General features: G+C 39.9%; 1 protein-coding gene across 2 annotated transcripts; it reads left to right on the top strand.

Annotated features, from left to right (window-relative positions):
* Nucleotides 1-60: 60 nt before the first annotated feature.
* Nucleotides 61-27689, top strand: LOC311070883 (mixed lineage kinase domain-like protein). Of its 2 annotated transcripts, none has more exons than XM_084094983.1 (11): nucleotides 61-200; nucleotides 5304-5756; nucleotides 5868-5963; nucleotides 6300-6483; nucleotides 7394-7494; nucleotides 7590-7725; nucleotides 15207-15291; nucleotides 20433-20572; nucleotides 20656-20705; nucleotides 20828-20971; nucleotides 25470-27689. In XM_084094983.1, the coding sequence occupies exons 2-11, from the start codon at nucleotides 5309-5311 to the stop codon at nucleotides 25508-25510; spliced, it is 1425 nt and encodes a 474-aa protein (XP_083951109.1). In that variant the 5' UTR covers nucleotides 61-200; nucleotides 5304-5308; the 3' UTR covers nucleotides 25511-27689. The 2 variants fall into 2 exon arrangements, with proteins under 2 accessions (XP_083951109.1, XP_083951108.1); XM_084094982.1 differs by lacking the exon at nucleotides 61-200 and adding an exon at nucleotides 664-851.
* Nucleotides 27690-27987: the final 298 nt, after the last annotated feature.

Genomic DNA, 27987 nt, shown 5'->3' with positions numbered 1-27987 from the left:
GTCTGCGGGGCTGCAGCTGGATGCCTCTCGTAATTTGCCGTGCAGTTTTCATACTCTACACTTTGCCCTCCCTGTTTTATGAAGGCCCAGCCCCTTGAACATGTCTGGCCTTGCCCCTGACTGAAACTAGCTGTTTTCACATTCCTGTGTCAGACTGAATAGGGTTTTTGCCAGTTTTGACAAGATAAGGTAACTTAAACGTAAGTATAAGTTATGTATTTACATTTATAATGTATTTTGTAATTGTTTTTTAGTTTTTTTACAGTCATTGTGCCATAATCATAATATGTTTACTTCTGTTTTTCTTTAAAAATTACGATTATTATGTCAGTGCAATAACTCTGAAGTGTCTGAGGTATCTGTTTTGATTCAGTCTAAAAGTATTTTGGAGGGTTTGTAAGAAAAGTTGGGCTCTGCTTTACCTGTTATATAAGCTTTTAAATACAAAGACACAAGTGTACAAAGGCTGGAAAGGATTACCAGGACAAAGTCAACAAAGAAGTCTAGATTACTCCATATAAAATGTTTAGGTATGAAGGGAAACATGATTTTTAGCTGATGATGTGTTGCAAATGCAGTGGCAAGCTCAAAATGAAAGAAGATTTCTCAACGAACTTCCTGTTTGTGGTTTCTGCTTCATGCGATTGTGAAAGTAACTTCCCTGGTTTTCTGGGTTTCTTTTTGAGAGACAAGGTAGTCTCATTTTAACATGCAGTAATGAAGTAGTTTTCAATGATAGTTAACTTTCTTCAATTATTTTATGGTAGTATACCTTTCATTGGAAACATTTATTATGACAAGAATAGTGCTTCTAACAGGAACGAGAAAATGGTGCGCATTGATTTGATTTTGTAAGTTTCACTTCTCCTTTCATTATAATGCATGAGAATAGATGCCATAAAACATTCTACGTTTTTGACATGTATTGCCTTTACTTTTCTCTGAAGTTTGTTTTTCCATGATTGCATTTGTTTAATTTCTTCATTCAGAAGCAACAATGAAAGCCATTAAACATGCATTTCAAATTTAACCTGCTTTGATGCCTCCTGTATAATAAAACTGTAAAACCTTTACACCCTATGAACCTCTGTTAGCTATATAGACTGAAGTTGTCAAGTGAAAATATAGCTGTAGAAAAGCAAAGGAGAAGTAGGTTTAAAGGTAATCTGATAAACATTTGATATCTGAAAAAAGATATATCTTGTCATGGGGAGATTATCATGATGGATATATTTCTGTATATTCAGTTCCCTATCAGTCAGGCACGTTCGACATTACGTCAGAACTGAACTGAACTGAAGAATTGAGAACTCGCCTGAGAGCCCAATTACCTTCGAGTGTAAACTAATAAGCCATTTTGGCGTGCGAGCTTTGCATTACACCCTGTGAAGCGGGTATGTAAGGAAGCACTGACAGTCACGATCGCTGCCTAATTTCTGTCACTGCGACTTCCCGAACAGGCGAGCACACACACACAAATTTAAAATTGAGGATGCGGTGCATTGTGATGCATCGTGATATCAAATTGGACTGAATCAATGACATGATAATCGTAATCGAACCGAACCGTGAGACCAGTGTCGGTTCACACCCCTAGAGTGCACATCCAGTTTTGTCCGCTAGTGAAAGAAATCCGCCTGCGAGTGGAGAGATTTGTTACATGGATGCTCTCTCGCGTTACAATAATGCGCTCTTGACATCTGTGATTAAAATAATGCCATAGAAACAGCTTCAAATGAACTATAAAAAATGAGAAGAAAGTCGTGTCTAAGGGCGTTTTCACACCTGAAAGTCTGCACCAAGGTCCGAACCAAAGTTCATGTTTTGATACATTTTATATATTCGGTAAGTTTTGGATTGGTTTCACATTGCAGTTATGCGAGCGCACTAAAGAACTTTACATGACATACTTGCGTCCTGTCATCATCATCTATGTGGGCTGCTTCTTTACATTGATTGGTTTGTAAACGGACATGCGTCTGACGTCAGCGTATTGTCAGTTCGGCGGGTAACTTTGACGAATGGAAAAAAAGAAAAAAAAAACGTTGACAAGAATGAATAAACAGACGCATATCGTTACCACTATACTGTTTTTATTACGGAATTACTACCTGCAGCACCACCTATACTAGAGGCTAGTTCAAATTCGCCAAATGAACGTCCTCGTTGTAGGAACATTTTATTGTTGCCGGCAGGAAAGGAGGAGAAGACTGCAAGCAATCCTGCGAGAACCACCGGAACTTCCTGTAAATGGTCTGAAAGTCTGAACCATACAGAAAATGCTTTCACACTAGAAATGAACCAAACCTTTGTTCAGTTTGATCCGGACCGAGACTACCTCTTTTCGTCGGACCAAATTTCGTCTGTTTGGTCCGGACCGTGGTCCGGGGGAGGTTTCACACCTGTAAAAAAGTCCGAAAATCCAGACCAAACAAGGTAGGTGTGAAAGGGCCCTAAAATCTGCAATTATTTTTTATTATTATTATAATTGGTTAAAATGAATGGAGAATATCTTGTGTTTTTCCGTTGGTGCTCGACCATTTCCGTGGGTGCTCAAGCCCCCGAGAACCCATGGGATCACCGCCTATGACTCTGACCCAAACAAATTAAATCCTGAAATCCTCACTGAAGTAAAGGCCGAATTGTTGTTTCAGTCAAGTCAAGTCATCTTCATTTATATAGCGCTTTTAACAATGTAGATTGTTCCAAAGCGGCTTTAGATTAATAATAGGAAATTAAAGTAACAGAGATTGTTTTGGCTTTATAGCAGCTCTAGAATAAAGCTATTGTCCAGCTAAAGTTAGTTTGATTGATTCACTTCAGTCGCAACGATCATTAGTTATTAACTTAGGGGCCGCTAACATGACACCGTTTTAACAGAAAACTCTTAAGTTCTTTCTGCGCAAACTTCAAAAACGCGAACAAGTGAGAACGCAGATGGCATGCACATGCATATTACGAGTTCAGTCTATAGGTATGCGCGTTTGAATATATGTTCGCAGGCGTGTAATCCTTCCCTACAAACCAACCCTCAACAAACTACTTGTCTGGCCTTAAAATTTATAATACAGAATTTGTATCGGTTCTGCGTAGCCACGCGAACCGGAATTATCCCGACAACGCTTTATCTGTAGATAGGTAAAGGGAGGGGAGGAGGTGGGGGGCCTTCACAGGGGAGATACTAGTTTACATTTCAGGACTGTGCTGTCGTCACGTCCAGGTGTAGGTCCTTCATCAGATCTGGATACAGCCTGGATCCGGTGGACTGCAGTAAACCTCGGGATAAACAGAGAAACTAATATTAGCATAGAAGCCATTCATCTTATGATGTAACGAGTACATCAGGATTTATGGGAACTGTTCCCGGTTCCGGCTGAGCTAATCTATGCAGCCTAACATTGAATTATAAAAGTCTATAATGTGTTATGTGTATGCTAGGTCAAAGAGATTAATTATAACATTTACTAATACATTATTAAAATCAAACCTTGTTCTCGAGCCACCAAACACTGTTTTCTGTTTTCAGTTAAAACGATGTTGTGTAAGCGGTAAGTTAATAACTAATGATCTTTGCAACGGAAGTGAATCAATCAAAAACTAACTTTATCTGGATAATAACTTTATTCTAGAGCTGCTGTAAAGCCAAAACAATCTCTGTTACTTTAATTTCCTATTATCACTGTAAAGCTGCTTTGAAACAATCTATATTGTTAAAAGCGCTATATAAATGAAGGTGACTTGACTTGACTTTTTACCAATGATCCTTGTGATAGAGCTGTGCTTTCCTTACTGCAAGAAGGACTGGAGAAAGGCTGTCTTCCAGGCTACCAAGCCCAAGATCAGTTATACCCCCTGGGGGTGAGGGCTCATTCGACCCAAAATGTTGGAATCTGCACGGCGCCTCGCTAGCAGACAGCAGACATTTGTAGAGCTGCGGGTGACACCCAACACATTTGTGAGGTTTTACAACCTCCGTGTAGAGCCTGTGTACTCCTGTGTACTTGCCACAAGTAGCCATTAATGCTTTGGACCCGCTCGGTGTCTCGCTTGCAGCGCCATTCCCCTCTTAGGACCGGATACGTGTACTTATTTGCTCTACAGGTGAGTTCCCTGGCGAACCCTGCATGGAGTTCCTCCAGCACCCTCAGCGGTCAGACACGGCGAAGGCGTCCGATGCTAGGTCTAGCACTCATGTGTATGCCCAGAAAGTCAGCCCACTAGGTGCCCATGTGTTGTGATTCCCCTACAGGTGATCCCACATATGTATTCTTCCACGGAACGGCTTCCCAATCAGCAGTCCTGTGTCTTTCCCTTGGCAGAGTACACTCTTCCGTCTCTGCTCGGTATTGACTTCACCCTAGCTAGGCTGAATCTACCACAGAGACCTTCATATGTAGCACTCCATATGTTGAGTATCCATATCGAAGTAGCCCCTTTGTTGGCCAGCAGAGGAACTAGATCGGGGCATATCAGAGGGGACTCCACCTCGTCTGAGCACACGTATGTTGGCCAGTCCATATGTGTAATCCCCACATGACACCTCCCTACGGGCAGGAAGTGGTCTCCGTAGCATCCCTTTCCATAGGTACTTTTCCCAGTGTTATCCAATAGTCTCACTGTGTGGTCAACAGCAGCAGTTGTCAACTCTCCCTGCATAAAGCCCTGTCCTTTCTCCGCCCCAGCAAGTGTGGTGGGATTAGGTGGCTCACGCAGGGAGCTGGAAGGGGCAGCAATTGTACTGTTTTGTTCTGACGTCTGTCGCCACAATTGCTGTTCCACTGCTGAACGGCCAGCACACACCGTCTCGGCTCCTCGGCACAAAGTTTGAAGTACGATCACACGCGTACTTCCTTATATATCCGCTTCGCGATGCAAATCTCGCACGCCATTGTGCATTGGCTTGTTTACTTTACACTCCAAGGTGATTGGGCTCTCAGGCGAGATCCCAATTCGTCAGGTCAGTTCTGACGTAGCGTATCTGTTCCCTCCATTAGGGATAGTAACCTAGATGTTCTATAAGGTATTTAGTATTAGTCACCGTTTTTTTTTTTTTATCTTCCATTTTTGTTTAACAAATTGGTTTGTGTTTAATTTTTACTGTTGACATTATTGCAAATTTACCAGTTAAATAATCTGTACTGGATTTGTTTGCTTTAGAGTTTATTTTATTTTTCAAAATAAAGCATCTTTCACAAATCAGTCAGTAAACAGTAGATTTCCATTGTGACAACTTGACATCATGCTTCCGCCATCCAAGACACTTAACCTTAGAAATATTTATTTTTAAATTAATTTATTTCCAGCTACGATGGACATCATAGAACCAATACTGGCCATTGCAGAAAAACTGTACGCCCTGTGTGGGGAGGTCCAGGCCAACAAGAAGCGCTGCAAGCGTTTAGCCGACCGCGTGTCCACTCTGGCTAAGCTTGTGGAAGCTGTGAAGGTTCATGGCTTTGGGAGTGAGCCTGAACAGGTTATAAATGGACTTAAACAACTTAAACTCACTCTGGAGTCAGCAGAGATGGTGGTAAGGAAATACACTTCCTTCAGCTATATTAAACGTATCACAAAAGCGTATGAACTCGGCGAGGAGTTCAACGGCCTAAATGAAAGGCTGAACGATGCGGCTCAGTTACTTTCTCTAGCGCTTCAGTTTGAGCACAGAGGGAGTATAGAGAAAGTGTTTCAAGAAGCAACAAGGCGACGGGAAGATGAAGACGACAGGCAGAGTGACTCTCTGGAATTTCGGAATTGTAAGTTATAGGCTACTTAAATTTAATGTTCTATGGATTTGAATTGGATTGAAATGGCTACTTTGTAGGATACAACTGCGTTTTACATGGTATACATTTTCCTTCTAATAGTGCTCCAGTCTTTAGTCCAGAAGAGCAACAAAATAAGCACGACAGTTGACCAAACGCAAAGAGATGTGCAGGACATTAAAGACATCCTGGAGTCATGTAAGTACAAACAAGTTGGTTAATAAAACTGTCCACAAAAAAGAAAGAAATGTATGCATGTATACACTGTATATCATGAATTATTAATTCATAAATATCAATTAAGAGTTGGACTACATGACATTTTACAACCTGAACTAAATTTTCTTGTCATAAAATATGTTTCAACATACTTACTGACCCAGACACACATAATTTTATATTTTGTTACTTTTGTTTCCATGTTGGTTGCACCACGTGACTTTGATTTGGGAGACAAAAGTTGTATTATTTAATTAGAATTAATATTTAGATTGGTTGCTAAACTGAACAGTTTTATTTGTTATTTGTTGGCAGTGAAAAAACCCTGCCTTCATCTGCAGGACATTAGAGAGATTAAACCAGAAGAGCTGACCTACAGTTTCCCTGCTAAACCAATTCTGAAGTGCAGCCATTCCGAACTATACAAAGGGATGTACAACAAGTTCACTGTGGCTATCAAGAGATACTCATGTCCGCTGAACACCAACCCCAGCCCCAGGTAGATGGTAAAGGCAGACTCTATGGGAAACTGTTCCATAATAGTAATAAAATATATTTTGTGGTCAAATGTTATCATGCCATTACATTTTTATTATGAGTGAGACCAGTCTATAGGGGCTTTCGCACCGGAGGAACCTTTTCATTGTTCCTAGAACTATTGGCAGAAGTACCTGGATATCGGCGTGTTCGTACCGCAGGAACTAGGAACGAACCAGCACTATAGGAACTATACGTGACGTTAGTGTACGTGGATTGGCAGAACACACGCGAAACACCAGCACCCGCCATTTTTTAAAAAGCTTTGTAAACACACAGATTATAGCCTATATATTTACTCCAGAAACGAACTCTACAGACATGGAAAACAGTGATAGATGGGCCTCTTAATCTTTACGCTGAGGAGAAAATTCAACGCAACTTTGAGGGGACCAAGCTAAACATGATCATTTATTTCTGCTCAGTTAGCAACACTGGACATCAACCACACACCATACGCTAATAACTTTTCATTTACTATCTACTTTCTATGTATAACAGTTCTATCTAATAACGTGTTAGACAGATCGTAAACTAATGAACACGGAGAATGCGAGCACCGTTTGTTTGCTCAGGCTCAGTCATTCTCAGCGCTGCCGCCGTCAAAATAAAGGTCTGCAGCGCCATCAAAATAAAAGTCACAACAACGAGCGTGGCTTACATCACTTCAGAGTTCCTACTGGCAGTGAGAATGCAACCAGAAAACGTTCCTGGAGGAACCATTAGTTCTCGGGGGAACCACTCCGGTGGTTAGTTCCTAGAACTAAGTTTCTAGAACTATCCGGTGCGAAAGCCCCTTATATGGTTGCAATCAACATCTTGACTGATTAAAAAACTAAAATTTCTTTGTTGTATTTGTTCATTCTCTCCAGTGAGTTGAGGAGTCTCTTTAACAAGGAGGTGGAGACCATGAAGCGCTTTGAGTCACCAAATATCTTAAGAATGTTTGGTATCTGTGTCCAGGATGAGAATGGTATGCTAATCTAATTAAAATCTATTTTCAAAGATTGAACTTTTGAGTTCAAAGATTTGTCTGCTTTTGATCTGATTGTCATTGTTTTCTTACAGGACCAAATCCAAGTTACTTGATAGTCATGGAATACTGTGAGAAGGGTAGTCTTCGACAAGTCCTGGACAGTAATAGCAATCTGCCCTGGGATAGAAAGACTCAAATGTGTCTGGATGCAGCACAGGGGCTCTACAGGTAGAAATCCAGTTAATTTATTCTCATTTATGTCTCTTGACTAAAAACAAAGTTCTTAAATACTAGGGATGGGCATGATTAATCTACGATCGATAATTGATTGTTAAGAATTTCGTCGATCACGTTAATTTGTTATCGATTAATCTAATGCATTTTTTTTTATCTAATGCAGTTTGCGTTGCGTAGTGTGAGTCTTGAAGCAATTAAATGAATTTCACTGTGTGGTAGCAATTAAACATTTTACCACCTGGGGGCAATATCTGACACCATACTCGGTTATCTGTGATCTTCCGTTTTAATTTCAAAAGAATAATCATGAAGAGGTCACAGCGAAGTGTGGCGTGGGACCATTTTGATTTAAAAAGCGAAATAGTTCACTGCAAACATTGCGATGCCGTGTATAAGTACAACACGGCCACGACTCAAATGATGTACCACTTAAACAAAGTGCATCCGTCCCTGGTTAATGTCGGTGGCGGTGCTTCCTGCTCTCAGTCTCAACCTAGCATCAAGTCGGCGTTAGCACGGACTCAGAGCTGTGATGCACAACGAGCAGAGAAAATTACCCAAGGGATCTGCAAGTTCATTGAGATAAATATTCTGCCCTTAAATATTGTATATATACATAAGGTTCCCCGGGCTGGCCAAGTTAGCGCGGAGGTACCTGTGCATCCCGGCAACGTCAGTCCCCTCCAGTGTTGTGCAAGTTACTTCCAAACTGTAATACATTATACATTACTTGTTACTGTTATTTAAAAGTAATTCTTTACCTTACAATATTACTGTCTCAGAATTGTAATGCGTTACATTACTCCTGTATTACTTTCGAGTTACTTTCACCAAAATAACTACAGAAGTAGAACTTAACATTCTAAAATGACTAGGGCTGTAAAGATATGTTATATGAAACCGCGACACTCAGATCCACGAACCTGTGTCACGGTGCGCGGTGTGAGAAGGCAGAACTCCCCCTTCCAATTCCCAGAGTTATCCTTCCCGTCCAGATCCAAAGCTACCACATCTTTAAATTACTATTAGTATTATTTGAAATTAACATTATAAAATACGGACCTACACCACAAAACTAGTTGAGAATAAATTCTTTAAAATTGAGCAATTCCAGCGTGGACCTGACATTTGCTGTAAAAACGTGAAATATAAATTCTCAGAAAATGCATTTAATACCAATATATTGAAACGACTGTTTATATATCCATAGGCTACTCCCTTAATAAAGGAGACCAGATATTAGAAAAATATCAATCTACACACATGCATTTTATATTTAATATGAGGGAAATAGACATGTATGCATGCGTGACACAAAAAAATCTTTAACGTTTAGGTAGCAAAATATTTTTTAGTAATTCTGTGAATTACGCTAAGCAAACCAAAATTAATACTACCCACCGGATGAAGAAGGGTTGGCTCTCCACAGAACATAATATATTCATTTTATTTTATTTTATTTTATTTTTCGCATTTATGAGGAAAAAACAATGGTCGTGTCAGTTCTCAGTTACGGACGTGAGCGCTCTGAAAGCGGCACTAAAAGACTGCTTTAAAACTTTCACAGAGACCTCAAACAGAAAGCACAAAGCCTTTCTTTAAAGTGAATTTCGTTTTGTATTAATTGTATCTTAATTTTAATCAATGTTTCATCAACCAATTGCTTGGATAATGATTTAATAAATAAGAAGTAAATATAGTAGACGAGATAATCAGGGCACGGAGGCGCCCGCGCGTGAATTGAAGCGCGTCTCATAAATGAACCGAAACTCAGAGTCTACTTGCCTCACAGTCAGACATGTCTACTTTTAAACAGAGCAATTCAAAACGAAAGAAAACATACTGCTCTCTGGTTAGAAAGAAAACACAGAACAAACAGAGTAATGCGCATATGTCCATCCCGCGAATGTACAGTCTTCTTCTACCATATTCTCATTATTAGCCGCTTTTCCACTGGCCAGCGCGATCACAGAGACCGAAATCATGCCTCGCGGCACTCCTGCTAAACCTGTCCTACACACGCTTTTACTGGACTATGTCACACAATACAAAGGTACACCAGCAAGAGGGAGATGGATGAAATAAATCGCCATACAAATATATCAGAAGCTGTCATTTAGTCGTTATTTACAAACTTGGACACCACACGCGGCTATTGACTGACCACGAACATGTAATAACTTAGGCATTTTTCATTTGTTAATGTCTCGCGGTCTGGCTGTTTTTTCCCCTGTTTTTTTTTTTTTTTTTTTTTTTGAACAATTAAATTTTGGGCTAAAAGTGTGTTGTAACGCAAGCGTTACTGAACATGTACCGAGTAAAATATTACTGAAAATTGATTAGTAATGCCTTACACTACTGCGTTACAACAAAAAGTAATAAGTTACTGTAATACATTACTTTTGTAACGCGTTACTCCCAACACTGGTCCCCTCAGAGCGGGTGTTTTCGGCGGCTGGACTGACGGTCACCAGGTTGCGGTCGCGTCTGACCCCAGATCATGTCAACATGCTTATATTTCTGATAACTAAAATCAGTAGACTGGTGCAGAAGTTGTATGCGAGTTACTAAAGTTAGTTATTTTTCACAAGGCTTTAAGTAGCCTAATTTGTTAAGTTAGCCCAATTGTCAGGAAGGCTAATATCTCTCACCCTCTTTCTTCTGGCTTGGATAGTTTTGAGTTACATTTTGACAAAACCTGTGAAGGGTTACAAATTTAAGAATCTATTTCAAATATGCTTCTGTACATAACATCATGGTAAAGAATCTTTTAAGGTTAAGATCTCAGCAAAGTTGCAATTTCTGTTCTCTCCTTATTGTCAGACTGATGGGATTAGCACACAAATGATTCACTGAGAATCTCACCTTTTGTTCTGCAAATGGATTTCTGACCCAAATGGCTCTTGGAGCCTTATGCTGATTGAATTAGGATGGGCCAGACCCTCAGTCTAGGGTGTTACCTTAACCTGTATACTTAATTTGCATGCTTTGTTCAGAATCTCCACCTCTATGTAATCCCTCCCCCTTGGAATGTATATAACTACAATGCATACTGTATTAGAGTTAGATCATGTTGGAAGTACTACAGCAGTGGTTCTCAACCTCTCCTGCAGGGACCCCCTGACAGGCCATGTTTCTGTTTTAACCCTGAAATGGCACACCTGATTCAATTAATGAGTAGTTATTAGAGTAGGAAGAGTAGGAATTAGTCAATTAATCAATTAGTCAACTACTCATAAAGCCTTTAATTAATTGAATCAGGTGTGCCATTTAAGGGTTAAAACAGAAACATGGCCTGTCAGGGGGTCCCTGCAGGAGAGGTTGAGAACCACTGTACTACAGCAACGTACAGCGGAGTTCTCAATAAAGAATAACTTCCGTTGAACGCGATCCCAACTGTCTCCTGGTCTCTGCTTCGATGAAAGAAAACTTTACAACAGATGGTGCCGTGAACCGGATGGAGAAAAAGGAAACTCAAAGAACTTCAAGCTCAAAGAACTGAATCTTAAAACTTCAAGCTCAACAAAAGATCTGACAAAGATTGCCAGACTGAATCTTTCCAGCTTCCTCCAGATTGAAAACTTCAAGCTCCAAAAAGATCTCAATGCCTGACTGAGTTCCAGACTGAATCTTGAAACTTCAAGCTCAAAGATCTCAACAAAGCTGACTGAGTTCCAGACGAATTTTTTTCTGTACAACCAACGATTCGGTGAGTTTCACTCCATTCAAAGAACCAATGCAGACCAGTACAAATGTGTTTTTCCTCTGCGCCGTTCAGAGAAGTAGTTAAACAGCTGTAGAGTAACTAAAGATGAGCCTCTAAAAAAGTTTTTCTTTTAGAGATGAAATTTATCCTCTGTTGTTGGCAGGGAAGATTAACAGTTACATGTTAATATTGTGTGTATGCTCTTGCTAGAGAAGACCTATCTGTAAGCTAGAGAAAGTTAACATCAAGTGCTAATAGTTGGTATCCTTTGCTTTAGGCAGAGAAGAATTAGCTTTACGTGCTAGTTATTTCTGTTGATCCTCTGTTCTTGTCGGCAGGGAAGTTAAGTGTGGTAATTTGGAAAGTTAACAATAGTTAAGCTGTGTTAACAAGATTGTACCCTCTGTTTGTAAGACAGTAGAGAGAAGTTTTGGTGTTTTGTGATTGTGAAGTAACAAAGGAACTCACAAAATGGTTAGAAGGAATGCGAGACTATTTCCCACAACTGAAAAAGCTGGACGAGCTACACCGTTATGGACAGACAATGAGTTTAAGTCTTTGTTATCAGAGCACATGGACACAATAGTGACTGAGCAAGTCAGATTGAATTTAACAAGGAAATTTGACATTGATGCAGACAAAGTATGGTCAATTGAAGATTGCAAGAAAGTGTTGGGTGCATGTATCAGGAAGAAAAATGTGAAAGGCATTATCTGTTGTCACAGAGAATTTAGCTTATCCATTGCACAAGAACAAGCTCAGTGTATTGCTAAAGTTAAACGATCAGAACAAACAATTGCAGACTCACATGTCCTGTCTCAAGACAAAGGTGGGCCATAACAAAGCCTCAACCAAATGTGATTTAGAAGACCAACTGTCAGATGAAAGCTATCCTGATTTACAGTCTTTTGATAGAATAGAGGACAATGTCAATGCAGATGTAAATGCAGTTGAAGTGTGTGGAGCTAGACAAAAGTCTCAGGGAAAAGGTGTTGATACAGTTCCATTTGCAACCCCCATACTTCAGGTACAAGCAGTCAAAACACCTTTAGGTCCTAAAGACATGGAGAGACTTGCTGAAAGTTTGCCATCAGTGCAAAGAAATTTTTCTGAGTTTAGAAGAGAGTTGTCCAAAAAGATGCGGCTCTATGAAATGTCTCTATCTGAAATCACCCAGCTAATATTACAGATCTTGACTGAGTCGGAATTCAATGATTTTGAAAGTGCTGTAAGCAATTCCGAACTGCAACATGTCAGTAAAGGTGATTTGAGAGAAGGTGTTTTGAAAATCCTAAAGAATATCTTAGGACCCAAAATCGATTGGTCGAAAATTACCAATTGTGTACAGAAGAAGGGTGAAACTGTTTGTGAGTACACAGAAAGATTTTGCCAGACCGCTGCCGCTTACAGCAGAATTGCTGACACGCCAGAGAAGGTGTTAGGTGATAATGGCCCTTTGGTTCGCACATGGTTTCATTGTCTTTTGCCAGAACACAGAAAGGCGTTGCCTTACTTAAACATCACATGGTGTACAAGAACCCTGCAAGACAACTTGGACAGTTTAGTTACTTGGGAAAGAGACTCTGATGTCAAAGAGAGAGTAAGAATTGCAGCAGTTTCTGTTATGGTCAACTCAGAGAAGAAAAAGAAACGCAAAAGTCCTAGAGAAGCCAGTTGTTCTTACTGTGGCAAGCACAAACATTTTGGAAAAGAATGTAGAAAAAACAAAAATAACTTAAGACAAGTTAACAATGTTATGCAGCTTTTACTACATTTGTTTGCTACTTTGAAGCAACCCCTCCCCTCGTCATTGGACTCGTGGGTAACCTTTTTGAGGTGTTAACCATTTGGGCTGTGATTGCTTAATCTCCCCAGTAACTTACAACAAAGACGAAAGACTTATTGACTGTCACAGCCTTTGTTTGGGGGACATTCAGTATACTCACAGCCTTAAATGTTATACCGCAGAACATTACAATCAGACAACCATCCTCTGTTATGATGCCTACTAGGACTGATGTTTCACTGGAGAATGGAAATGTGCCAATTTTCTCACACACTCTACAGTGTGCACACAACAGGGACAGAATAGGACACACAGATCAGTGCGGAGCCCATAGAAGAACCGAAGTGCAACAGGCCTCGGGGGTCAGCCATGTGGTGAAGATTTCCTCATCCCCCCTCTTATCCCCACCTCACTGGTCCATAGGTGTCAAATAAATTAAGAAATAGGGAAAGAATGAAACAACAAAAGCAGACTCTGAAAACGATACAACCCGTATTTAAACAAATACTGCTACAACCCTAGTGTTTGAAGAAATACTGCTTTGTCGTCTCTTGTTTTCTTTCTTACTCTGTGCAGATAAACACTTGTCCTGAGACCCATATGCAACGACCGTCTCATCTGCATATGAAGCCACAACCTCAAGACGACAACTAGACCCACTGCTGAACGAACTATCACAAAAGAAGAAAGAAAAATACACAACGCAGAGACCTACGGGAACTTCAGTCATCCATCAGAGAACTTGAACAAACTACAAGAAGACATTCTTGATCTTACAACATATGACTGAAGATAACTCTTCATGGTTCGGAAACCTGTTAACATCAAGTGTGTCAACCAACAAATGACTCACGTCCAGCACAAGGAAATAACAGTTTTCAACCAGAAAAGACTATTACTCGTAAGGACTTCACGGACCATAATTGCATGTTTTGTTTCTGTGTCAGCATGCAATTACAGATGAACAACACAGATCATGCTTGTGCCTGTAACTTTTTCAAGTTACAAGAATGAACTTTTAAGTGTCTAAATTTGTATTTTGTCAGAGTTTTTAAGAACTCTCAAACGGGGGACTGAAGGGTTACAAATTTAAGAATCTATTTAAAATATGCTTCTGTACATAACATCATGGTAAAGAATCTTTTAAGGTTAAGATCTCAGCAAAGTTGCAATTTCTGTTCTCTCCTTATTGTCAGACTGATGGGATTAGCACACGAATGATTCACTGAGAATCTCACCTTTTGTTCTGCAAATGGCTTTCGGACCCAAATGGCTCTTGGAGCCTTATGCTGATTGAATTAGGATGGGCTAGACCCTCAGTCTAGGGTGTTACCTTAACCTGTATACTTAATTTGCATGCTTTGTTCAGAATCTCCACCTCTATGTAATCCCTCCCCCTTGGAATGTATATAACTACAATGCATACTGTATTAGAGTTAGATCATGTTGGAAGTACTACAGCAACGTACAGCGGAGTTCTCAATAAAGAATAACTTCCGTTGAACGCGATCCCAACTGTCTCCTGGTCTCTGCTACGAGGAAAGAAAACTTTACAACACCTGTCAGATCTAAGTATTATTATATTTTTTGTTTAAGTTATTATTTAACATGATTCTTTTTTATTATTATTATTTTGGAACAAATGAGGTCTCTGTTTAAGAACGCCGGCTCGCAGCTGCAGGTTCCGCTGCTTTAGAGCACCGCATATGCACGCGCATATATGTTCGGTTTGCCTAACTGAACGTAGTTTAACTGTCTGCCACAAGTTGATCTTGTAATAAAGGTTGTGTAAAGGAAAAACACGCTGTATTTTGTATTAATTGCATTTTTGAATTATAAAAGTTAAATAATGAATTTTATTATAAAAATATTAATGATTAATCGATAGTCTCTCGACAATCGACTAATAAAATTTAATCGAATGCCCATCCCTATTAAATACTATAGTGAAGGAACTCCTTTGTCCTTTGCACAATACAGATTGCATCAGTCAGAAGAAAAGTTTAAAGTGCATGGTTCCATCAGAAGCTGCAGTTTTCTAGTGGCAGCTGGCTACAGAGTGAAGGTAATTTATTTTCTCTTTCACAATATTGCCATAATTTAAGCACAACATGTTTTTGTTAAACATAACTCACATCCCACTTTAACCCTGGATTTAACCCAAGTCCGCCATTACCATTTAACTGGGAATGGGATTAGTACTCAGCGGGCATGAGTATCTCTTGATAGCCAGAGTGAACTTGTTGTACGTCCTTTGTATCGTTTGGAATGGCTGCTCTTTGGAAAGGGTTTTAACAGGGAAACTTTAACCACTGGATGTACACAATAGCTAGGTAAACTGGCTACGACACTTTGGGGAACACCCTTAGCGTAACGCATCTGAAGTATGAATGAAACTAATCCAATCCTGATTGGTGCTGCGTCATGACGTAACATGTGACGGCATACACGGAAGCTACAAAGGGACGCCGACACACAACAGAGTTAGCTTTTTGCTCTTCAGCAAGTGCTCTGTGTCAAACTGTCTGTCCTATTTGGTGTTGTTTGTCCCATAAGAACTGTCCCAACTAAAGGTCTGTATTGCAATATAGAATCTAGTGGCTCGGATCTCGCATTTCGCATTTGCCGAGGCAGCGCGTAGATTACGGGTCTAATCTGCAATAAATATTCTATGGCTGGGATCTCGCGTTGCCGAGGCAGTGCGTAGATTAAAGTCTGCATTGCAATACAGAATCTATAGTGGCTTGGATCTCGCATTTGCCAAGGCAGCACGGCATGCACAGTCAGCTCCTGAGGGTGTTGGCTGTGTTCATTGAGAAATATCTTGACACGCACAGCCGTGCATTTTCGGGTGTTTCAGCCTCGCGCCCATTGACTTTCTTCTCAAGAGATGAAAGCCAAATATATTGTGAACGACTAGGATCTCGCGTTTGCCGAGGCAGCGCGTAGATTACGGGTCTGCAATAAAAGGGACACACACTATCTGTGAAATAATACTGTTTGGGTGCGAGGCATTCACAGTCAGCTCCTGAGGGTGCTGGCAGTGTTCATTGAGAAATATCTCGGTGCTCATACATCCATGCGCCGTCGGATGTTTCAGCCTCCCACCTGTTGAATTCCTTCTCGAGGGATGATAGCCAAATATATTGTAACGGCTCGAATCTCGCGTTTGCCGAGGCAGCGTGTAGATTACGAGATAAATAAATATTAAAACAATATTGTCTGGTGATTATGGCTGCATTTCATTCTTAGAAATTAAAATGGAATATTATCTGACTTTAAGTTAGATATTTTAATTCAGCCTACCATTCAGACCGTTTTTTCACTTATCCAGTGTTTATGGCTGCACTTAATTCTGAGGAATTAAAATGATCAGCAGCGAATGCAGTGTTCCATCCGCACATCGAAAATCGTTTCGACCAAACCCTGCCAGAGAACCGCTTAAGGGATCGAGAATGAATCTCGAATAATACCCCAAATCAGTCTCGAGAGGCTGGTTCCCTTAGTAGAATATTTCAAAGCAAGGCAAGACCTGCCAAATATTTCTCCTTGGGTCATGCACACAATAGAGAAGGGATACAGGCTTCGATTACGCCCACCGAAATTCAACGGGTTGGTGTGGACTGCAGTCGACCCAGTGCAGGGTCAGGCATTGGAACAGGAAGTAAATTCCCTACTGATAAAAGAGGCCATAGAGCGTGTTCCTCCGCCGGACAGGGAGTCCGGGTTCTGCGGCCGCTACTTCATACTTCTCAAGAAGGATGGAGGGTTGCGCCAATTTTAGATCTAAGGCATTTGAATCGGTCTCTTGAGGAGATTCAGGTTCAAGATGCTCACTATTCCCATCATCGTGAGTCAGATCAAATCTGAGAATTGGTTGGTCACGATGGATCTAAGGGACGCATACTTCCACATATCCATCCTTCCATCTCACAGGAGGTTCCTAAGGTTCACTTTCGGGGGCGAAACGTTCCAATATTGGGTTCTTCCGTTTGGCCTAGCTATCTCCCCTCGCACGTTTACCAACTGCATGGATGCAGCTCTAGCTCCGCCGAGGTTTCAGGGTATCAGGGTGCTAAATTATATTGACGACTGGCTTATTATGGCCCAGTCACAAGAGCTGTCAGTTCAGCATCAAGATTTCGTCCTTGCCCACATCCAGAGCCTGGGGTTGAGATTCAACACGAAAAAAAGTGTGTTGGCACCAGCCCAGAGAACCAAATTCATGGGAGTGGTGTGGGACTCGGTCACGATGCGGGCACAATTGTCTCCTGCATGAATCGAGTCCATCCTGGCCACGGAGACCAGTATAAAGCTAGGCGAAGCCATCACTGTAAAACATTTTCAGAGAGTGTTAGGGCTCATGGCAGCAGCGTCCATTCCATTTGGCCTGGGGGAACCCATTCTGCATGATCAGGGTTACATGCGCAGATGCCTTAGTTCCCAACTTATGTGGAAAAAAGCTTGGTTTCTGTCCCAAGGCCCCGTGCTGGGAGCGTCATTTCGCCAGAAAGTCGCTTTGACAGACGCCTCCCTCGCGGGCTGGAGCGCAGTCATGGATGGCAGGACTCTGAGGAGCTTTCCCAGACCTCAGGGGTCACCACGCAGACAATGTGTCGGGGGTCTCCTATTTGATTCATCAGGGGGTTCTGAGACTGTGCGCTCTATCCAGATTGGCGCATCAAATCCTCCTGTTGTCCCAGGGGAAACTGTAATCTCTCAGAGCAATGCACGTCCCAGGGGTCCAGAATCAGAGAGCAGACATCCTGTCAAGGTAGGGGCTGAGGCCCAGGGAATGTAGACTTCACACCAAGGTGGTGAAGTCGATATGCGAGAGGTTCGGCCCAGTGGAAGTGGATTTGCTCGCATCTCGAGGGACACCCCACTGTCCACTGTGGTTTTCTCTCACCCATCCAGCCCCATTGGGTGTGGATGCCATGGTACATACGTGGCCGAGGCTACGCCTGTACGCTTTTCCCCTGATCGCTCTGCTCCCGGGAGTTCTGAAGAGGGTCCGTTGAGACGGGATCAGCCTACTTCTAGTTGCCCCGTACTGGCCGGCCCGGGTATGGTTTTCAGACATCATAGCACTCCTGGCAGGCCAGCCTTGGCAGATCCCTCTGAGTAGAGACCATACTCAGTTCCAGAGCTCCTTCCACGAGGAGATTGTACCTAAAGTGGCTTAAAGTGGAATGTGTTTCCACTTGGTGTAGAGAGCGTGAGGTGGACCCAGTTAACTGCCCGGTTGGCTTCAGTACTGGAGCTCCTCCAAGATCGCCTCTCAGCTGTTCTTACCCCATCCACAGTCAAGGTGTACTTGGTTGCCATTGCGGCTTTCCACGCTCCTCTGGGTGATGGGCCTCTGGGGAGACATCAGCTGGTCGTACGTTTCCTCCGTGGGGTTTGGAGGATGAGACCTGCGGCTCGTACCAGAGTTCCCACATTGGACCTGGCAGTGGTTCTTGAAGGGCTGGTCGAGGCCCCCTTCGAACCTCTGGAGTCGGCTGAAGCCAAGAACCTTCCCTCAAGGTAGCTTTTTTATTAGCCATTACTTCTCTGAGGAGAGTAGGAGATCTTCAGGTGCTCTCTATATCTCATGGGTGCCTGGAGTTTGCTCAGCCGTTTCTTGAACGTGGCTACGGACTCAGCAGCTCTGGTTGAGTTAGGCAGATAATTCCACCAGCAGGGAACAGTAATGGTAAAGGTCAGAGAAAGAGATTTTGTGCCTCTTTGAGATGGCACCACAAGACGTTGTTCGCTTGCAGAGCGCAAGTTTCTGGATGGCACATAAGTCTGAAGTAATGAGTTTAAGTAAAAGGGAGCAGAGCCAGTGGTTTTTCTGTAGGCAAACGTCAGTGACTTGAATTTGATGCAAGCGGCAACTGGCAACCAGTACAATTTTGTGAGGAGAGGAGTGACGTGCTCTCTTCGGCTCGTTAAAGACCACTCTGGCTGCAGAATTCTGGATCAGTTGCAGAGGTTTGACCGTGCAAGCTGGAAGACCAGCCAGGAGAGCATTACAATAGTCCAGTCTGGATAGAACTAGCGCTTGGACAAGGAGTTGTGTAGCATGCTCTGATAGGAAGGGCCTGATCCTCCTAATGTTGTACAAGGCAAATCTACATGACCGGGCAGTTGGAAACATGACCCTTTGTAGCTTCTGTGTATGCAGTCACATGTTATGTCATGACACAGCACCAATCTACCCTGGAAATCCAGAGTTCTCGCGAGAGCACAAATTGAATTTGCTCAGCGAGTTACTCTCGGCGTTGAGTAATGATGCTCATTAAATATGCCCTTGTATCCAAACTGCACCAATCACATCGGGTTATGTGATATAGGCGGGCCAGAGGCGAGCTAAACAGATGACGACAGTGCTGTGACGTCAAAGTTATTAGTAAACATTGCAAGATGGCTATGGATGAACACCAGTTGTTTGAAACGGCTTTAGCCGCTACAATGAACAAGTTAGACTTGGCTTTTTATCAAAAGAGGAACAGAAGACGGCACTCGAATCCTTCCTTTGCAAGAAGGACGTTTTTGCTGTTTTGCTGATCGGATACGGCAAGAGTCTAATCTCTACCAGTTAGCTCCGCTGGTAGCTAAGCATATGGGGTTTATTAGTAGATGCCAGACCCTTAATCTTTCAGATTTGGATCTGGATTTCCAGGCTAGCACCAATCAGGATTGGATTAGTTTCATTCATACTTCAGATGCGATACGCTAAGGGCGCTCTCCAAAGTGTCGTAGTAGACGTAATGTTACAGTTGTAACCCGAGACGTTTTCTGTTACTGAATTCATTGTTTATATCAGCAGGGCTGGAATGTTGTAATGACCAATCAACACCCAGGAAAATAACATTTTAAAATATAAATTGGGGAAATTGGAGAATTCCTAGTCCAGGAATCAGTGGAAAGTGAAAATTTTGGCTTTGTTATATCTTATTAATATATATTTTTTTCTTTATACTTAAGAAAATATAGTGTTATATTTTATAAGGATTCATCATATTTGGAGGTCTTGGGCATCAAAAAGTACAAAAAACTTCTTAGAGAACTTATATAATTTTTTGACAGATATTTATTCAATCAAACTCTAAATGACACTTAACATAACCTAAGCTAAACCTAAAGGGAATATTACTTGTTGGGGTTTCATCCTAATTTTTATGTTATGTGTATTTGCTCATTTGTATGTTTCTAAAGTTGGGAGGTTTTGAGCTGACAAGAACAGAAACTTCTCTTCAGAAGAATAAATCCAAAAAGAACAGTGCTTTCCATTACAGCTCTCCACAACAGCTTCAGAATATCAACCATCCTTACGACAAGGCATGTGAGATCTACAGGTACGGCACACTAACTCAAATATCAAATGTGTATCTTATTAAAATAAAGAATGACTGTTACTTACTGTACATGCTCCTTTTAGTTTTGGCATTGTCTTGTGGGAAATTACAACACGAGATGTTCCTTTTAAAGGTGTGTATCACCACTACAATCAATTTTGATAAAAAAATAAATAAACTCTTCTGTTTATCTTTTACATACTGTATTTGTGTTTCCCTATACATTACTTAAATGTTCTGTGCCTGTGTTTTTAGACTGTTCTTCCCATAGTCAGATCTATCAAAAAGTGTGTGTAGAGAAGGTCATGGAGCCACTTCCTACAGATTGTCCCAAACAGCTAGAAGAGCTCATCAATGCATGCCGTTTATTTGAGCCCTTCCAAAGACCAACGGCAGGAGGTAAGACCCTATCACACAAATAAAGTTACATAAAACAAGTGGGCCATCACCTCATCCTTTAATTATGTGATTAGTGATGCGTAACGTTACATGTAACTTTACATAAACAGACTTTTTGGAAGTAGTGAAAAAGCAGCATCACTTTCCCTATACCCGCAGTGGGCAATTCTGGCAACTCGAGATCCATTTTCCTGGAGGCACGACGCAAATATTTTTTGCTAGTTTCAGCCCGACACAGTTATAATTTTCACATCCTGCGCCACGTTGTTTAAATAGCAAATGCATTCGCGCCCATCTGTTCGCCCATGGGCGTGTTGGTCTGAAACAAGGTGTGTTCAGGCTCATTGTTGGTGCGTTGCTATTTTGAGGCAACTGAAATAGACTGAGGCATTGACCAACAAAAACCTGGTCTAAAGTAATTGGCGCAGTATTATAATTTTTTTTGTCATTTAAAGGGCGCATTAGTAATATGCGCCTATAGACGGGTGCACAATATGCGTACACTCTGCTTATTACACACACAGGGCAGACTTTTTACGTGCAGCAGCACATAAATATGGCAAATCTAAAAATAAAAGGATTACAATATAAAAGATTATTATTGTGTACATAAAGATATGGTGGAATCCGGCTAGTCCCGTAGATGGTCTGCTTGGCCGCTTGAACCTTGCGCACAAGCAGATCCGTTTCCTCTCTGGAGAAGTATTCAGTCTTTCCGCATGCACATTCCACCATGTAAATATAGCAATCCGCCATGGCGCGAGTGCAACTGGCTATTAAAGGGAATGGGAGATGAGACTCTAATTGGTTTATTGCACGTTACACCCAAAACACACCCATTACTCATTAAGAGAATAGGGACAAGCCTTTTAGACCATGCACACTGACAATTTTTCCCATCATTAAACTAGCAAAAGTGGATTCGGACACGCCCTAACTGCACTTGCATCATGCGCTTTTGACCATGTGCTTAGATCGTTGAAATAGGGCCCTTAGTGTTTGTCAGTTCTCGTTAATGATATGATACTCTCGTCAGTGTATATGTGTATTTCTCAGTTTTTCATACTTAGTGGTGCGACCATTACTGTCGGATCCAATATAGTCGGCTCAGCATCGTCTTTTAGTTTCAATCTTTCTGAAAATCCTGCGTCGAATTGTGCCTTGTTTGTAAACGAATCTACGGTCTGGAACTTCATTAAAAATAAAGTTCATCCACTCTTTCCTAATGTTGGGATCAGAAGGAAGGCAATGCAAAGACTGTTTTTTCCCACAACTTGGCACTGCACAGCGTCGTGTTGTCCTCGAAGGCATCTTTATCGATTGGTTTCTGCATAGACCTGCGCTTTCCTCTCTCGTTATTTACCTACTACATGCGTGAATCAAGAAGCAGGCATTGATCTTCTTCTGCAGAGGCGGTGTTTAGCTACCTTATTAAGTAATAAAGTAGAACATTCCATGACCTCTTAAATGTCAAAAGATCAATGGAATTTTAATTTCTCAGTTCTGGACCCCTTTAAACATACATCACCCAAAACACAACGTCGCAATCGGTTACGAAGCAGATGAGAGCCAGCGAGCATTTTATATCACTGCCATCAACTGGATTTTACGTTTGTGGTCTTTACTGAGAATGGAGATGAAGATCGCTGAATAAAGAATTAAATTTTGGTCAATTCCTCACAATTATGGATTCTGAAGACGTGGTTTACAGCGCACAAAAATAAATGTATTACTTTTGTGAATTTATGTTTTTGCCATATTTTATGATTCTATTGTCAGTCCCAGCATAGGACTATACTGAGAAAACGCCTATTGTGTTCCACAGCAACAAAACAAAAAATATTCATGATAAACAATGGTTAAACAATTACAGAAATCCTATTCATTTTAAGGTTTTAAAGTGTAGACTTTTTTAACATGTAATCTTTCAAAACGAGTTTGCAGCAGAAGTCACCGAGCGGAGCGAAATGTTATTTATATAAAATTAAACTGCATTTAATAAATGTGATTGAAAACATAATTTCATTTATATACAACAATACAATAGAATCAAAATAGTAATGTTACGATTTTAATATTGATATTAAATAAGGATTCATACACATTTGTGTCTAAAAGTTGTTCATACATAAATAATTTACATTTTAGAAGAGCCCGACCGATATGGATTTTTTGGGGCCAATACCGATATTAGGGAGTAAAAAAGCCTGATAACGATATATATCGGCCGATATTATTTATGTGTATATTATAATACAGTAGCAATATTATTTATGTGCATATTATAGTACAGTACCAGTCAAAGGTTTGGACACACTTTCCCATTCGTGTGTACAAACTTTTGACTGGTACTGTATATAGAATACAGTATACATGGTAACACTTTACAATAAGGTTCCTTTATTAAACATTAGTAAATGTATTAACTAACATGAACTAACAATGAGCAATACATTTACTACTGTTTTTGTTAATCTTTGTTAATGTTAGTTAATGAAAATAAAGCTGTTCATTGTTTGTTCATGTTAGTTCATAGTGCATTACCTAATGTTAACAAGATTTTAATAAAGTATTAGTAAATGTTGAAATTAACATTAACAAAGATGAACAAATGCTGTATAAGTGCAGTTCATTATTAGTTAATGTTAACTAATGTAGTTAACTAATGAACCTTATTGTAAAGTGTTACCGTATACATAAACAGAATATAAAATATATAAACACATTTTTTGCAATGATCACTCAAATATGGTGATCAAACACTTGTGTGACAAAGATATATAATGGAGGCAGGGTGAATGATAGAACAAGAATTATACATTTGAGCTAGTTTGCATTGCATGTACTATTCTACAGTAAATTATATTCTAAATACTGTTGCATAATCTTCACTAATGACTTTGTCTTTTTATTTAGTCACGTTATATAAAAAATAACTTGTGGAGGAAGTAGGCTACTCAGATCTTTTTACTAAAGTAAAAGTAATAATACCATAATGAAAATATGTTTAATTACATATGTACAGTACTTTTACTTAAATACTATTTTAAATAGGCCTAAGTAAGTAGTCAGCAAAATGTACTAAACGTGGAACTACTCATTATCCAAAATGGCTCTATATAAAGTGTTATAATTATATAAATTATTGGAATATTGCTTTATGTTGTAACATAGCGTTATATGCAGAATGGGCTCACACTGTGTTTACCCTGGATGTGGCAAAGTGCCCTTTACAAAGCAGAATGAGGCATCAGTTTACTGTCTGAGATTTGTTGCTGCATTGCAAGAAGAGAAGAAGAGACCTCCTTACTGAAGTGAAAGGGTTGGCTGGTGTTACTACAGTAACCTGGGTCGCCATTAGCAAACAATGGAGCGCGCTCTGCTGGACAAACTACATAGTTACACAATTTACAAGCATTTTATCTGCATTATATGTTCTGTAAAAGTTCATATCGGCGGCATATCTGTGTCATAAACGCCAATACCGATATATCTGCGACAGGCTCATATCTGCGACAGGCTCACAGGCTCACGGCCTCTACATTTTAGTGCTGTCGATACGTCAATATTGGTCAATATTGTATGTTTCAGTGTGTATGAAAACATAAGTAAATGTCCATATAGTAGAACCACACTTTAAGTAAATACACACCAATAATACTAGAACACATTGTCAGGATTACTAGAAAGGTACAGGCAAATGAATCTGATCACAGTTAAACACAGCTAAACAGGAAAGTGGATCTCAAGGGCCAGAGTTGCTCAGGATGTGTTTTTCTGCAAACAACTTTAAAACTGCATATTGTTACTTTATTGAAATGTTTCTGTATTCCTCATTCTATAAGCAACTTAACACAAAGAATCTCTTGTTATATCTCTTTCTCTGTGATATGGGCCATTAGTTTAGCAATTAGTTTGAACTAGATACAATTAAAATTGGCCCATTGAAAGTAAGATGATTGTGTTTGTTGCAGAGGGAAAATAAATCTGGTCTGACTACAGAACCAACTGAAACAAAACAGGGCAGTGAGCTGTTGAAAATTAAATGTTTGACCCAAGACAGGGCACACATAATGGCTATAAATATTTATGATTATATTGTATACACAGAAATGCTAATTAATAAGCAATGAACCAGTAAAAAAAAGAAAAAAACAAGAAGGGGAAATGATGACGAGAGACTATTCAAAATTATATACATGAACAATATGACTCATTAAAGCAAACCAAAGGTCAACATATCTGTTACACCTACACAAACTTTTGGTGAGATATTTCAAGAAAGGACAAACAGCCTACAATGGGCCAAAAAAGGCATAACCTTACAGCTAATCTTTACTCTTACTCAAAAAGCACAAAACTGACATCATTATAAACAAGATGATTTAAATAGATAATGTGAATATGTGAAAAAGAACATACAAATTATAATTTTGGATGGTAAAAATGGAAAATCTGAATTTTAAGAAAGCGTTATTTATGGTCTCTTTTTTTTAAGTGTTGGTGGACATGCTCCTTAAAATGGTGGAAGAGGATTGATGGAGCACCTCTGCAACTCTATCCAAGCCTGCTGGCAAATTGTCCACATCAGATTCTAACGATACAATCTATTACCATCTACCTGGGGGGTATTTCCAGAAAGCAGGATCAACTTTACGTCACATAAACCCTGAACTCTTGGGGAATGCCGGTTCCAGAACACCTGTGAGGAATTCAATCAACGTCCTATTGGTAACCTAGAGTTAACTCATGCACAAAAAGACATTGTCTATGGATTGCAGATTTCAGGAGTCAGCATGGAATCAGAAGTTAAGAAACATTCTATACTTTTTTTTCTGTTTAAAGTCGACATGAAATGAAAATTCGCTATTTCTATTTTATAAATACATATTATGTATCTTATTGTGAACGATTCATTCTTGCATATTTCACTTTTTTTTTTAACCTTGTAGCTTTCCTGGCCTTAAAACAAAGCCATTGTTTTCTGTTTCTGTTTAAGAATTTTAGATTTACTGTAAATCCTTAAGAATGTTAAAATTGAAAAGTGGAAGAAGAACACTTGGTTTATTGAAGAAATTTAAACTATTAGAAGACCCGGATGTATATATTTTTTCCTCTTTTTTTCAATGGCAGCATCCGAAATTGCATACTTCCCTACTTAAGTAGGCAAAAAACAGTATGTGACAAAAGAAGTATGTCCGAATTTACAGTACTCATAAAAGAGTAGGCAAAAAGTACCCGGTTGACCTACTTTTTCCGACGAGATTCTGAAGTGTACATACAATGGAGGATACTAGATCCTTTACTAGAGGATTTTGAATGCCAGTGAAAGCAAGGTAGCTGACGCTGGTAGATCACATGATAATGGCGGATGTAGTGCGTCCGGATTACAATCATACATAGGGTTGGAAGGGTTACTTTTAAAATGTATTCTGTTACAGTTACAAATTACTTCATAAAAAGGGTATTCAGTAACGTAATCCAAGCACCACAATATGAAAGTAATGTAATCTGATTAATTTTGGATTCCTTCAAGGTCACACATGTAAATAAAGTTAAGTAAAAGCAATATTTACTCAATAGTCATGACTGGCAACAGAACCAGCTGTCATTTACAGATATGTGGATCAGTTCTAACGTCAACTGATTTGCTGTTAATATAAATCATCTACTCGCGATCCACTCGAATCTATGATTTTCTCTGATTTAGATATTCTGCACCCGATCATCACATTACAATTATTCAAATTCTCAGCGTTAAGCATAATAATATTGTAACATATTACACTAAAGTAGGCTGATTTAAAGTTAACATTTAGCTATTTCAAGTTAACATTCTTCTTTGGCAAAATTGCATTTCCTTAATAGCCTGTAAGAAAAAATGATGTGGACGTCGAAGATCTCAAAAATGAAGTTTATTACAGCATAGCAGTGGCAAGATACACAAAGCACCTTGGGTTCACCGGCGTCAGAATGAACCCAGAACATCCAAATCTTAAACCTTTTATCCTGTTACAGTTTACAACTCTTAATGTAAATTAAGTTGCCCTTGTTGTAACAGCTGTGGTCTGTATGTTAATGAAGTTGAGACACCCCATTGTCTGAGAAGGTTCTCTGTGTCCCACACCCATTCCCATTCTACAATTGACTACCATTTGCTCAGGATGTTATCAACCCAAATGGTCAAGAAACAATATAACTTGACTGCCTTAATCTATATGATAATTAAGCCATTTTGGGGACGAGCTCATTCTAAAATATATTTAGGAGTGGAATCTGGGTCGAGGCAGACTACAATTTCTTACAAGCCTGAACACAGGCTTTACTCCTTTCAAACATAAATTGACACTGTTTCAGTCACTGCAACTTCCTGAACACAAGCAAGAATTTAAATACGTTCATCCGAGGTTATTGTCAAAATACTAAATTTAAAGTGAAACCATTGTAATCCTGAAAATATTCCTGTATTCCCTTAATTCCTGTTTTCCCTTATTGTTGCATTGTCTACATTATTTGTTTCCATAGTTACCCTCATTTTGATCAGCCCCTTGTTAGCCTGTTAGCCTTTATGAATTTATAGCCCAGTGTTTCTGATGTTCGAGTCATTTTCCTTCATGGATGTTTTGTTTGGTACACTTATTCTGTAGGCTACCTGGTTCTCTGTTCTTTGTGTTTGAATTTTTATTTATTTTTATCAATAAAACTCACTGAATTTGGATTCAGCTCCACTTTGTTTTTGAGTTCAAAATATTCAAAATACTCGAGAGGATGCGATTTCCATCGCAGCGCCTGTATATTTGTTTTCTGTTTTCTTTTTATAGAGTTGTGCTCTGTTATTTAGTCATTTTAGGTGATTTTGTATTGCCTTTTTGTAATTGTGTTTTCCTGCAAAAAAAAAAAAAAAAAAAACTCATGATGCTTCCTCATTCTTCACTCTTGCGTCAGCCAGGGACGTGCGGTCAGGGTAGGCAGGGTAGGCAGTGCCTCACCAAAGGAAATGTTGACATTACATTTAT

The sequence above is a fragment of the Abramis brama genome (genome assembly GCF_963993115.1).
Source record: "Abramis brama genome assembly, chromosome: 20".
NCBI classification, from domain to species: Eukaryota; Metazoa; Chordata; class Actinopteri; order Cypriniformes; family Leuciscidae; genus Abramis; species Abramis brama.
Note: the sequence above shows the minus strand (reverse complement) of the source record. Positions and strands in the feature narration are given on the sequence as shown.